General features: G+C 34.8%; 1 protein-coding gene across 1 annotated transcript in view; it reads left to right on the top strand.

Moving 5' to 3' along the window:
- The window catches only part of RASA1 (RAS p21 protein activator 1), a 109,567-nt gene that overhangs the window by 43,191 nt on the left and 51,813 nt on the right, over positions 1 to 14,563 (top strand). The window contains exons 5-6 of the mRNA XM_021008047.2: positions 1,762 to 1,879; positions 4,366 to 4,397. Coding sequence (XP_020863706.1) covers positions 1,762 to 1,879; positions 4,366 to 4,397 — 150 coding nt within the window. The remainder of the gene's footprint in view (positions 1 to 1,761; positions 1,880 to 4,365; positions 4,398 to 14,563) is intronic.

The raw sequence follows: 14,563 nt of genomic DNA, 5'->3' as shown, positions 1-14,563 counted from the left end.
ATTTATTGGTTTATACATAACTAATAAAGAATTAATTATCTCTAAGAGATTATTTGGTTTTAGGTTTTACAAATGGTAAGGATTTAGAGATCATTTGGCCCAACCTCCTCTCATTTTAGAGTTTAAGAAGCTGAGGCCCAGAGAGTTTGGAATAACTGTTCCAGTGCATGCAGCTAGTAAATCAATAGAGCCAACATTCAAACCAACATCCACAGACTTCAAATTCAGTGTTGTGGTACTGGCTGAAAATATAAGTAACTTTGAAGAGTTTTTGATACATTTCAGTATTAACATCTCTTTTAAGGGAAAATAGGATATTTGGGGCAAATTCCCAACTTTTGAAGATGTTAGAAAGATCGAACATGCCTCCTTGTAACATGTTGCCGTGGTGCTGTCATCAAGAGAGAAAATGCATAGTCTATCTGTGGTATATCATGAATCTGTTTCTGTGTTATAGTTCATGTTTTTAATTAGAAAATATTTAATGTGCTCAACCTCTTAAAGCAGTTGTGCTTACTTAAAATAACTAACATTGACTTTATACAGTGTTTCCTTAAGTTTTCTTTACATTCTTGTAATTTTCTAGTAACAGCTAGTCAGTAGAAACCCCCCTTTAAAAATAATTTTGTTGGTCTTTTTTTTTTTAAAACAACATACTTGTTTTCAAATGTAGCCTCTTTCCCCTGCCCAGAAAGCCATCCCTTGCAACAAAGAGAAGAAAGGATTTAGCCAAATTAAATCACGTCTGACAATGTACTGTTCTACACCAACACTCCCCAACTTCTGCCAGAAAAGGAAAGGATGTTCATTTTCTCATTTTTTCAGGACTAAGCTTGGTCATCATAATTATTATACAGTACTTGAGTTTTTTCTTTGTTGTTCTTTCCATTTATATTGTTGTAATCATTGTTCATGTTGTTTTCCAGGTTTCTATTTGCTTCACTTCCCATCAATTTACTCGTCTTCTCTTGCACTTCTGTATTGTTCATATTCATAATTTCTTATGAACAAACTGTAATATTGCACTGTATTATGTGCAGTACTTTGGATAGCCATTATCTAATCATTAGGCATCTACTTTGTTTCCTAGAACCCTCTCTTGTAACTGATAAGCAAAACAGAATGACATCAATCATATCTGAGAGCATATACTTCGCTCTGCATTTGAAGTCTACTGTTTCCCTGCTAGATTCAGATACTCTTTCCATTATATTCATACATTTACAAATATAAATTTAAAATGATAATTTGCACTACAATAATAAGAATTTCCCATGTTTATAACTAATTGTCACATAAACAAAAATGTGATGTGCCATGTAGTATGCAACTGAAGGAGAAATTTAAAATGGTAAAATGTTAATAATTAGGAAACACAAAAACATGTAAAATACACACACAGAGGCATATGCACACACACATAACGTGCGCACACAAAGATGATAGTAATATTAATGATATTTCTATTAGTCTTGTGGCTATCTGAATTAAACAGTTCAGTATATGCTTAAGTGCCAACCATAAGCTGAACACACATATGTGTGTATGTATGTATGCATTGTCTATTTTCTGGATTAGTCAGTGCTTTGATCCTAACTCTTGTGATTTGTCATTTTATCATAGCACACATCTTTTACTTGTATATTTTCCCCTAATTTAGCTGCTGGTTTATGGTATGGTAAGATGAGTTTTAAATTTTCCTTTTTAATATTTTTTTTACTGTGACTTCATTTTTAATAACTTCATTGTTTTTATCTTTAGTTTCTTAAAAGGAGATATGTTCATTGTTCATAATGAATTAGAAGATGGATGGATGTGGGTTACAAATCTAAGAACAGATGAGCAAGGCCTTATTGTTGAAGATCTAGTAGAAGAAGTGGTAAGTGGTTTTCTTTTAATTTATAAAGAGTTGCATGTAGTTCTTTAAAAGCGTTGAGAAACTAAAAATGCTTAAGGGACTTTAGCTGTGATTGAAAAGTATTTGATGAAGAAGTTTGGTTTCTATTTATAGGCTGTTTTACTAGAGGGTGCAGAATTTTTTTTTAGTAATATTCATATGTAACGAAGGTTATGATTTTAGACTATTAAAGTATGTTGCTTAAGGAATCAAATAATAGAATACATATACAAATAAAATACATTAATCATAATAAGTTTTCAAAATAAATACATCCTTTCCGAATAACTTCTGTGCATTTTTGAAACTCATACTTTGAATCTAAAGACTAACATCATTGTATATTATATGTGTATGTGTGTGTATATATGTGTACACACACACACACACACACACACACACACACACACACACACACACACACACACACACGTCGGACAACTGCATATTGAAACACTACCTCAGATTTACCTCATAACTTTGAAATGGTTGTATATCTCAGTGTTTCAGCTTCAGATTCCTGTCCTTAGTGTTTTACATGTTTTTCTGTTTCCTAATTATTAACATTTTACTATTTTAAATTTCTCCTTCATTTGCATACTACATGGCACATCACAGTTTTGCTTATGTGACAGTTATAAACATGGGAAATATCTTATTATTGTAGTGCAAATTATCATTTTATATTTATATTTGTAAATGTATGAATATAATGGAAAGAGTATCTGAATCTAAGTCTCACCTATGCTATTAATTGTGTAACTCTCAATTCTCAGTGAGAATTAAAGTCACTTTACTTCTTTGGGCTTCCCTATGTATAGGTCAGGTGAGGTCATCTTAAGTTTTTTCCTAGCTCCAAAATTCTACATGTGCATGTAATGGGAAAAAATTGTTTTATTACTAAAATACATTAAATTACTAAAATATATTAATCATAATAAATTTTCAAAATAAATACATCCTTTCCCAATAACTTCCAATAATGATAGAATGACACTAAGGGACCTTTCTCAGCCCAGAAATATGAAACTTCCCAGACTGTACCTTGAATCAGGTTGTATGCTATATCTTGCCTTCTGATGACAGCTCCAAAAAATGAGATCAAGGGGCAGCTAGGTGGCGCAGTGGATAGAGCACCGGCCCTGGATTCAGGAGGACCTGAGTTCAAATCTGGTCTCAGACACATAACACATTGCCTAGCCAAAAAAAAACAGAAACAAAAAATGAGATCAAACAAGACTTTTTTTTTAAGCAATTGGGGTTAAGTGACTTGCCCAGGGTCACACAGCTAGTAAGTGTCAAGTGTTTGGTCTGAGGCTGGATTTGAGCTCAGATTCTCCTGACTTCAGGGCCAGTGCTCTTATCCACTGTGCCACCTAGCTGCCCCTGAGACATTTTTTTTTTTACCTAATTGTCCACCTGGTGAAGTGGCTACCTGGTGATGAGGTGCAACCTTTTTGTTTTACTTCTGAGTCCTTAGAATGAAAACATCTTGGGGCTGCTAGCAGAGATTTGAACCTCTCTCTTCACTATAAAATGGTTAATATACATGACTTTGAATTACCTATTTTTTGTAACAAAAAGAGTTCTAAAGGTTGAAAGTCATTTGCTAAATTTTCTGAATAAGTTCTGTCTCTCCTATCTGGCAACAGGAATTTTAAAATGTGTTGCAACTTGTTGCGTACTGTCTTCGTTTAAAAGAGAAAACACACACACACACATACACACACACACACACCACCCTTTGTTAACCCTTGTAATGTGAGTTTTTTCTTTATACTTTTGTTACCTTAGTGAGTAGAAAAATTGAAAGAGGGTAAGGTCTTATGAAATAATTGCTTATATAGAGCAAACAGCACTGTTTATGTAATTAGAATTTGTTTCATTTACAGTGTTAATGCATGCCAGCTAACTCTCATTCATAGAAGAGAAATGCTAAAACTTTCTTTTCTATTTTTATTTAGTTAATTTTGTTTTTCCCCAGTTATATATAAAAACAATTTTTAACATTCGTTTTTAAAATTTTGAGTTCCAAATTCTCTCCCTCCTTCCTCACACCCCCTCCTTGAAGACGGCAAGCAGTTTGATAGTAGGTGCATGTATAGTTATGCAAAACATATGTCCATATTAGTCATGTTGTAAAAGAAAACATAGACGACTCCCTTACCCCCCTAGAAAAACCCCAAGAAAGATAAATTTAAAAAAATATGCTTTGATCTGTATTCAGACTCCATTAGTTCTTTCCCTGGGGATGTGTAGCACTTGTCATCATAAGTCCTTCAGAGTTGTTGGGTATTGTATTGCTGAGAATAAATGCAAAAATTTTCTAGAAAGAAAGTGTCACATTATGCTGATATACATAAACTGATAAAAAGTGTGGTTTATTTTAATATGAATATCTGATTTCAGTAAGACTACAAAATAGATTATATAAGATGTAAAATACTAATGTCACCCTTTTTAATCAGGGTCGTGAAGAAGATCCACACGAGGGCAAAATGTAAGTTAATGTTAACATTTTATTTTTCGAAGTCACCAAAGCATAAGACTGCTCCAGTTTAAAATTCATAATAATTTGAATGTTGACTAAGCTAAATTTTATCTTTTTATTAGTAGAGAATATAAATTAATACTATAATTAAGGATGTAGGGGAAATCTTATTGCTGAAAGGGATCTTGAAAGGTATTTGATTCAGGGAAGTGAATATCTGTTGTGCTTAAGATAAACAGTTTGTTTTAGAATATCTCTTGGAGACTGATGTTTTTTAAAATCATAAAACGATATTATATATACTTAGATATTTTAAACCACTGAGCAAACCAATTTTCCACTTACAATAAATTTATCACAAATCATTTTCTTGTAAGTACTTCAAACTTCCTTAAATCTTCTTTCTTTTAAAATTTTTTCTTCCTACTTAAAAATACAGAAAAACAATAATGTTTTGTGCTTTGCCTCCTCTTGTAGGCTCTTTTGTAGGTGTCTTTTAACTTTTCTGCTGTTCCAGAGAATATTTCCTCTATGTTTTATTCTTTATTTAAAAAAAAAAACATTAGTGCAAATGTCATTATTATGTTTTTATATTAAATACATTTCTGAATGTATCCTTCTCCCATTGCCTTCCCATCAACCCTTCCCTTCTAATAATGGGGGAAAACTATTTCAGCAAAACCAATCAAAGTATTGACTATGTCTGATAACATATGCAGTATTCCACACCCTTGGTTTCCTACTACTGCAGTGAATGAAAGGGGAGGTGTGTTTTCTCACCTCTTCTTAGTGGAAGTTTGGTCATTTTTTATCATAGTGCTCAGTTATTCATTCATTCATTCATCATTCATTCATTCATTCATTCATTCATTCATTTATTTATTTATTTATGTTATTGTAGTCACCATGTATATTGTTTTCTACCTTATATTTATTTCACTTTGCATCAGTTCATTTAAGGGAGGGAAAGGAACAAGCATTTATTAAGTGCATACTATGTTCCAGGGACTGCTGAGTACTTTACAAATATGATTTCATGTTTCTTCTTATTTAATGTTTCTTAATAGTACAGTAATATTCTATTGTATTCATGTGCCAAAGTTAAACCATTTCCCAGTTGATGTGTACCTTTTTTGAATTCAATTTTTTCCTATCACAAAAAGCAATAATGTAAATATTTGGGTATTTGTAACTTGCTGGTTTTGATCTACTTCGAGTAGACCCGTACTGGGTTATTTGGGTCAAAAGATAGGACATTTTTACTTTTTTTTTTTTTAGCATAGTTCCAAACTGCTTTTTAATATGGTTAGATCAGTTTACACTTCCACTGACAATAACCTAATGTACCTTACTTCCCACAACCCTTTCTTGTGTGTTTCACTTTTTATTAGTTTTATTGGGTATGTGATGAAACCTGAATTGTTTTAATTTGCATATCTCTTACTGATTTGGAACAATTTTTCATGTAGTTGGTTCTTAGTAGTTAAGTTCTTTTGAGAAATGCTTGTTTATATATTTTGACCACTTGTATATTTGGAGGTGGTTCTTGGTCTTATATATTTGTGTTAATTCCTCAGTTATTTTGGATATCAGACCATTTATCAGAGATATTTGATGAACTAATTTTTTTTAATCTGTTCAGGAGTTTTTCTTATCTTAGTTGCATTGATTTTGTTCATGTGATAGCCTTTTTAATCTTATACAGTGAAATTATTTTATCTTTTGAATTTTCCAATTGCTTATATCTCTTGTTGGATTAAGAATTTCCCCCCTAGCCATAGTTGTAAAATATACCAATATTTATTTTCTTGTAAGTTTTTATATGCCATTTTTCCTTTTAACAAGATTTTTCTTAAAACTATTTTCAAAAATGTTCTCTCAAATAATAGTCTTGTTCTCTGAAACTTGATTTTATTTTCAGTAGCTTGTTATCTGTGGGAAAATGTTCACATTTTTTTTTCTTGACCAAATACTTTTCTTCATTTCTTAAAAATTTTTTCAATGTCCTCCCACACTGGGGGTGAAGGTGTGTGTGTGTGGAGGAGAGGTAGACGGCACAGATTCATCTATTTTAGTTATGAAATATGCAATAATTTTTTCTTTTATAGATCCTCTCTGCCTTTTTCCTTTCTGCAATCCTCATTACCAGATTATTTTTGTAGGTCATGCCTTTCCTTTTCAGCACCTCATTTTGTTTCAGTGGATCACACTCATTCCATAAAATTTTTGGCATAAGCAGATGTAATTCAAAGTTTGATCTCTCCACTGTTTTTCTGTTATACATTCTTATATTTGGAACATGAAAGCAATGAACTGTTAAGTAATTCTGCCTTAAACCTGCCTAGATTTCCCTTTCTGTGGTGATAATATGAGCTGTATTTTGGCTGTTATTCATTATGTTGATCAATATTTGCATCACCTTATCTAGAGATACTTTTAGCAAGTTCATGTGAAACATTTCTCTGTCTACAGGGTAAAGTATAAATAACCCTTTTGGCTTGCTGTTCAAGAACATCCATGGTCTAGTCCTGTCTGTTAAACCTTAAAAAGTTAGTCTTTACTCTTTATGTGATCTCTGTAGTCTAGGCAAATTTTTCTACTCCTTGTTCTTGGATACAGCACACATATTCCTTGCGGTCTGTATGTTTGCTTAAGCCATTGTTCCTTTGCAAAATATACCTGATCATCTCTTCTTTGTTTATTCAACTCCTAACTTTTAAATGACTACTATAGATGATTGTTCTTTGAAGCTTTTCTTATTTACTTCACAATAATCCTTCTGTTATTATTTGTGCCGTTCTGTTGGAGGAGTTTGAGGTGAATTGTAGGGTTAGTGTCAGGAAAACCAACAAAAAAGAGAGCATTAGGAAGGAGTAGGTGAATTTTCTTCCGTGTCACATTTAGAGAAGGCAAGGAGGATAAGAATTCTTGGCTGTTAGGAAATAGTTATTCACCTTGAAAACACTTTTTGGTGGAATGCTAGATAAGAAAGTCAGATTTCCTTGAGGGTTAGTTGCTAGTGGGTGGTGAAATGGACTCATTTAGTACATATTATTATTTATATAATTTTGGTGTGTGGGAGCATTGAGAAAGGAAAAAGTGACTAGTAATATTACTAACTTCTGGAGATTCACTTGGGCACAAATGAGTGTACCAAAAACTGATGACTGAAGCATTTCCTCCTCTGCTGCTGATTGAAGACAAGAAAAGAGGAAGCTAGTTAAACTTAGATAAGATTCTTATTTAAGAAAGACCTTCTTAAAATAAAAGATGCTATCATATAAAAATTTGGAAGAGAATAAGTGGTGATATATTTCACAACTATGGTTAGGAAAATCCTCACTAAATAAAGGATAGACACATTTGCAGAAAATAGAAATTAAAAATAGATTTTAAAGAGACTTGGATTTCTGGACCATAACTTGAAATAGAAAATAATGGTCTTTTGGTAAGGGATGGGCATGCAGCACAAAGGGGAGGAGAAAATTTCTTAAGTATGTCTGCCAAACTAGGTACCATAGACAGCAGTAGTTCTCTATGAGAATAGCTATTCTCACATTCTTCCTACAGTATAGGAGAGAGCAAAAGAATCCGAGAATAAGCAATAGAAAGTGTATGTCCCAAGTGTTTACACGCAACTGTACAAAGTCTGGGTTAAAAGAAAGGTAAATCAGGGCTCTTAATACAAGGAGGTAAATTAGTCTGATAGGTATCATTGATATGTGAAGGGCAAGGGAATAGGGAGAAACAGATGTTATATTGTCAGTGGACTCTACTACAAACCACTTGGACAGAAAAGGACACGGATAAGAAATTTGGAGAATAGCTCATAAGCGTAGCATGATCTAATAGTAATAACAGATTTCATTTATGTGATCCTGTTCTGTAGCCCTCCTCTGTACAGTGAATAATGTCTTGATTTGTCTTAATAACTTCATCCTTTAAAAGATATTTTCATCTTTCAGAGGATAGTGGTACCAACAAGATAGTCTGTTGTTTTAGATTTGATTCTCTTCAAAAAGGAAGTTGTTGATGAAAAACAAAAGATGAGAACCTTGAAAGAGAAGTGATCTCTTTGCACTAGAATCTTTGAGAGGAAAGCTCTGCATAGCCTGAAATATGGACAGAACTCTTGGAAGGCAGAGTAATAGGGTTCAGAGAAAAAGGTAGGTAAGATCCCGTGAACTCAGGCCCAGTGGTAAGGACAGCAAAAGTACTTTCTGTTTGTTTGTTTTTGTTTTTTAAAAGCTATATTGGTTAAAAAAAATTTAAGCTACATTAGCTAAAAGAAGATACTCAAACTGATTAAAGGACTACTACTTGGAAAGAAAAACGGCAAGATAATAGACAAAAGAAAGAGGCTGTTAAACACATTTCTTCTGCTTTGTTTACTGAGGGGAATGATGTTCAAAAAATGATTGATAGGAAATTGATACAAGATAAATGTGGAGATTGTAAGGTAATACTTATTGCCTTTGATTATGTTTTAGTGGCTTGGTACAGATGTACAGAATGTATTCCATGGTACTAAAAATCAGGAAATTTGATTGCTAAGCCACTGTCAATTGGTTGTTGAAATTGGTTGAGAGATTTGTTACAGGGAAAGTCTTTTAGTTACGGGAAAAGAAGTATGGTGGATAGTGAGAGTGTTGCTGCTTCTTTCTCTTATTAGCAGGTCCCTTACCACCCCCATCAACCCCAAAAAATCAAGTGTGATTTTAGATTGTGTTGAGAAATGTCTTGTTCAAAATGAGTGAGGTTATACTGCTTCACTTTTAGTCTTTCACATCTAGAATGTTGTGTTAAGTTCTGGATCCTGGAGGAGTGGGGAGTGGAAGTTTCATAGTCAAATTTAGGCTTGATATAAGGAAAACATTTCTGATAAATAGAGTCCACTGAAAGTGGAATGGGCTTACTCAAAGGACATTTGAGTTCTCCCTTACTCAGAAGTCTTAAAACAGAGTCTGAACGATCACTTTGTTGTATATGTTTTAGAAAGGATTTTTCATGTCCAAGTTGAACTGCTACTCTTTATTTCTATGGTTTTGTTCTTTTTAGGATAGGAATGCTCAGTGTGCTTGGGAGTTGGGGAAACAAACCTTATTTATAAAGGGACAAAATTTAATTGATGGAGCACAATTCACAAAGGTGATGGTAGCATCTGTAGAATGTTTATCCTTGGAAAGAAGGGATGCTTACTTTTTTATTGTTGTTGCTAAGAATGAGGAGGTGATGGTATAATGTTAGGGCTTGAGAAGAGATTTGTGATAGTTATGTGGAAGATGTAATAGAGGAATAAAGAGATTATAAGACATTGATGAAAATTTGGTTGTTACTAGAAAAAATAAAATTGACTCAGTAAGCATGTCACCATGATTTTTTTCTAGGGTTTGGTAGCATGGAAGTAAGAGTGAAGGAGGCAGATAGGGCAGTTTACCCAGAATTAGAGGGTTGGAATATCAGAGAGCCATGTGTGTCCAAGGATTTAAGGGTTGTGAAGAGGGTTGCTGAAGTGACTGATAATTTGGATTCATTAGAAGTGAATCCAAAATAAATTTCATACACGGGAAAATAGGGAAAAATTGAGCAGTCTGCCATATGCACTACTCTTCTGTGGGCTTGAAGGAAAAACCTTAAAAAATGTTCTTTCTCCCTACCTTTTGTTATTTTTAGTGATTTCTTTTAAAAAGCAGTGAGTTATCTCATACTTTACTTCTGTTACTTGTTTACTATTCTCATCAACTTTTTTTATTTTTGCTTTTTTGGTGAAGCAATCAGGGTTAAGCGACTTGCCCAGGGTCACACAACTAATAAGTGTCAAATGTCTGCGGTTGAATTTGAACCCGGGTCCTTCTGACTCCAAGGCCAGAGCTCTATCCATTGCGCCATCTAGCTGTCCCCCTCTTCAACTTTTTGCCCCAGGATTCATGAACACACATTTAGTAATGTTAGTGACTTCTCAGTTCCTAGTATTTTCTCTTTTCACCTTTTACAAATACCATGTTTAATACAGCCTGTGTCACTGTGGTCACTTCACCTTTTTCCATATGCCTTTGATAGCTGCTGCCAAAGATTTGTTCAAGCAATTCTCGAATTTTTAAATAATTTATTCGTGATGCCAGTACAAATGTAACTAGACCTAATCTAAACCTAGAGTTTGATAATATTATCCTCTCAGTGTTATGGGCTGGCTACTTCGAAACCTTGTTGTAAAAACAAGAAAAAAAAAGAGGGGTAGAATTATCTAGCATCGAAAAGGTGTGCATTTATAAAGTAATATCAGCATCTTAAAAGTTTTCCTGGTTAAAGAACCCTCTATTATTTTGTGTTCTAGGAGTCATATACTTTGTTTCTTGGTAGTGTGATTGTTGTGTCAGGGACACATCTCTTTAATTGTTTTCATTATACTACTATTTAATTATTTACCTATGTTTCTTCTAAATTCAGTCATCCTTTAATTGTAGCTTCCTTCCTTGTCCTGCATAGAATCTCCATTTTCTAAAATTTCTTTTTTAGTGTCATCTTAATCTGTTTATTTTGATCTCTCAGAGTTGATGTACACTAAGATATGCCTTAATTCTTTTTTCTCTTACCTTGTCACCTTGATCCTATTTGTGTAGATCTCTCATTTCTTTAATTTTCCTGTTTCTGCATTGATTTCTTTTTAGTTCTTGCTTTTTTCTACATTCTGCCTTCTCTGTCATTTTAGTTGAAATCTCCATTTGGTATTCTAAAATCTGTTGCTCTGATTTCTTCAGAGATTTCAAATCTTTAACCTGTTGTACCAACAAGAGACAGTTGGATGACATGACATCCCCTGAAGCTATTATCTTAAGCTGAAAAAATATAGACAGTTTTCCAAATGAGGGAGATGATAGGCATACTATGCTCTTCCCTATCGTATCTGGAGTACTTGTTGGTATTCAGTTCTGGGCACAAAAATTTAGGAAGGAACAATAGACAAATGGAAGCATGACCTTATTAATGAGATGCCTGGGGGGGAATGCTCTGTGAGTATATGTTGAATTAGTCAATTGGCTTATTGCGGTGTTCCAGGCATTATGCTAAATGTTAGTGATGAAAAGAAAAAAAAAGCAAGTTTCTGCTTTCAGGAAGCGTACGTGGTATTTATAAGACATGTGCAGAGTTGGAATAAAATGCCCTTAGGGTAGGCAAAAGAACTAGCAGGATGACCTACAAGGCCACCTGCACAAGGTACAGTTTGAGCTGAGTCTTGAAGAATGTCAGAGTTTCTAAGAAGTGGAGTGAAGGAGGGAGGCTGGAGAGTATTCCAGATGTGGATGACAGCCAGGACAAAGGAACAGAAACAGATCATTGAGTACCATGTATAAGTAACCAAAGGTAGGCCAGTATGGCTGTTTAGGTAAGAGGACTGTGGAGTAGACACACACACACACACACACACACACACCACACACACACACACACATGCGCCGCGCACACATAATATATGCATACACATACACATATGTATACATATACATGAAGGCTGGAAATATAGAAAGAGACTAAACTTTAAATGCCAAATGGTGGGGTTTTTGTTTGCCCCTAGAACTATTAAGGAACCACTGGATTTTGCTGAATAGGGAATATGAAATGGTCAGGCCTATTCTTTAGGAAAAAGTGATTTCAGTTGAATGTTAATGGAAGAAGTCAGATTGAAAGGAGAGGAAGTAGAGAAACCAAGAGTAATTGACTTTTTTATTGAGGTTAGTTGAAAAGGTGAGAAAAAAATTCAGCATGAAGTCTCATGGGGAAGAGAAGAAAGTAGTGAGGGAATTTTATAGATGGCAGAGATGAGTGCATTTGTAAGTAGCTAGGAAGGATATTGAAGACAAGAGAGGTAGGGATGCTCATATGAGCAGTTTACTGGAGAAGATTGGAGAGGGTGGAATTGGACTCATATAGAAGGGCTGGTCTTTGCAAGAAGGACTGCTTCTTCATCACAACTTTAAGGAAAGGAAGATATAGTGGAGGATGATAGGATGATTTTAGAGAGATGTGAGAGGAGAAGGGTTGAAAAGAACTCTTGGTGAATGACTTCAGTTCTTTTGAGTGAAGTATGATGTGATATACTGAGCTTAGAGGATGGGAGGAAGACACCATAAGAGGCTTAATAAGAGAAGAGTAGTTGCTCTCTCTGAGTGGAGGTAGAGAATTGTTTGGGGAGGAATAAAAGGATTGCTTTGCTTGCAATGAGGACCCACTTGAGATTATTTGAGATTTAGGAGAAAATAAAATAAGACCAATAAGGGGGCTACTGCAATAATCCAAGTGAGAAATAATGAGGGCCTAAAGTAAGGTAGCCATGAGTGGAGAGAAGATGTATGCAAAAGATGTTGTAAAGGTTGAATCAGTAAGATGTGGTACTTGATTGTATAGTTGGTGTAAAACTGAGAAAAATTATTAAGGAGTCACTGAAGATTGTAAACTTCAATTTGGAGTACATCCAGTCTGCACAGTTCCATTATTTGACATAAGCAGTAATATATGAATGGGAGTAAAGGAGGTGCATGATGAGAACAAATCAAGGTTAAAAATTGACAAGGTGGGGGCCCTGAAGTCTGGAGGACCTGAGTTCAAATCTGGCCACATACCAAACACTGGACACTTACTAGCTGTGTGACCCTGGGCAAGTCGCTTAACCCCAATTGCCTAAAAATAATTAAAAAAAAAAAGGTAAGTATTGACAAGGTGGTGATCAGAGAAAGAAATAGGGGGCAAAATATTGGAGAGTAGAAAATAATGGTTTATTTAGCAGAAGAGAAGACTTATAGGGGACCTGATAGATATCTTCAAGGGCATGCTAAAAAGAATTAGATTTCTGTTATATTTGGCCCCACAGAACAGAACTACAAGCAGCAGGTACACAATCCTTATAACAGAGACCTTTGCTTGGCAGTTTACTTGAAAGGTTGGTGCCTTAGTTATAATCAGAAACTGGATTCAAAGTCATTCGCCCATCCCCAACATAATGCTCTGAAGTCTATTGCTGCTGGGCAGTGGTATGCTGTTCCTCTCTCTCTTCATTGCCATAGTATACATCTATTCCATCTCTGTTTGCCTTTATTTCACTTCATTTTTTTGGTACTTTTTGAGCCCGATTTCTAGACCTTAACACTCAACTGAAATTGCTTCTGGGAAGTTGCTAGCATTGTCTTAGTGACATTAGTCCAGTGGCTTTTTCTAAGTTTGACCTCTTTGTAGCTTTTGACACTCATCAACCCTTTTTCCTGGATTCTGTCTTTGCTTACATAACACCAATCAGTCCTGGTTCATCTTTCTGACTGTTTCCTTAGTCTTCATTGTTTCATCATCATCTGTATCTCACCAACTAAGCTGGATGTCTGCCAAAATTCTTTCTTGGGTCATCTTCTCTGGATCTACTCCCTTGTGTTCTATTATTCTCTTTGTAACTGATTCCTACGTTTATGAATCTAGCCCTAATCTGTCTCCTGAGCATTAGTCTCACAACACCCTTGCCTGCAGATGCGCCATAGGTCTTTCCAACACGGCATGTTTAAAACAGAATTAATTGTTGCACGTTCTTTCTACCCCAAGTTTGTTCCTATAGCAAACTTACCCATTTCTCAAGATCATCATTACCCTTCTGGCCACCCAGGTTGAGAACCTCAGCATTACCATTGATTTCTTTCCTTATTAATTCTTCTCAGTTTTGCTCTTGAATATAAACCAATTGCCAAATCTTGAGTCAGCCTTTATAGCATCGCATACTACCTTCTGTCAGGCCCTCACCATTTCTCACTTTGTTGCAATAACTTCTTTGTTGGTCTTGATAAAAATTTCCTCATCTTCCACACAGCTGCCATCATGTTCATAAAGCATAGGTCCTATGATGTCACTCCCCCAATCAAGAAGGTTCAATGATTAAAAAGGGAAGGATGTAAAACAAAACATCTCCTTATTGCTTCTGGCAGGAAGCAAAAATTCCTTAACTTGTCAGTTTAATCTCTTCACATTCTGACTCTGGCCTACCTGTTAGTTCACATTACTCTTCTTCATATACTCTGTGTAACACCTGCAGTTAATTTGCATACTTACTGTTTATGAACTTGGAATTCCATCACCTGCTTCTGTGCTTTTGTACAGGCTTTCCCCCAATGCTTAGAACACTCTTTCCTCACCTTTGCTTT

Source organism: Phascolarctos cinereus, unplaced genomic scaffold (assembly GCF_003287225.1).
Source record: "Phascolarctos cinereus isolate Bilbo 61053 unplaced genomic scaffold, phaCin_HiC Scaffold_4;HRSCAF=312, whole genome shotgun sequence".
Taxonomy (NCBI): Eukaryota; Metazoa; Chordata; class Mammalia; order Diprotodontia; family Phascolarctidae; genus Phascolarctos; species Phascolarctos cinereus.
The sequence above is the reverse complement of the archived record's forward strand: the minus strand, read 5'-3'. Positions and strand labels throughout refer to the sequence as shown.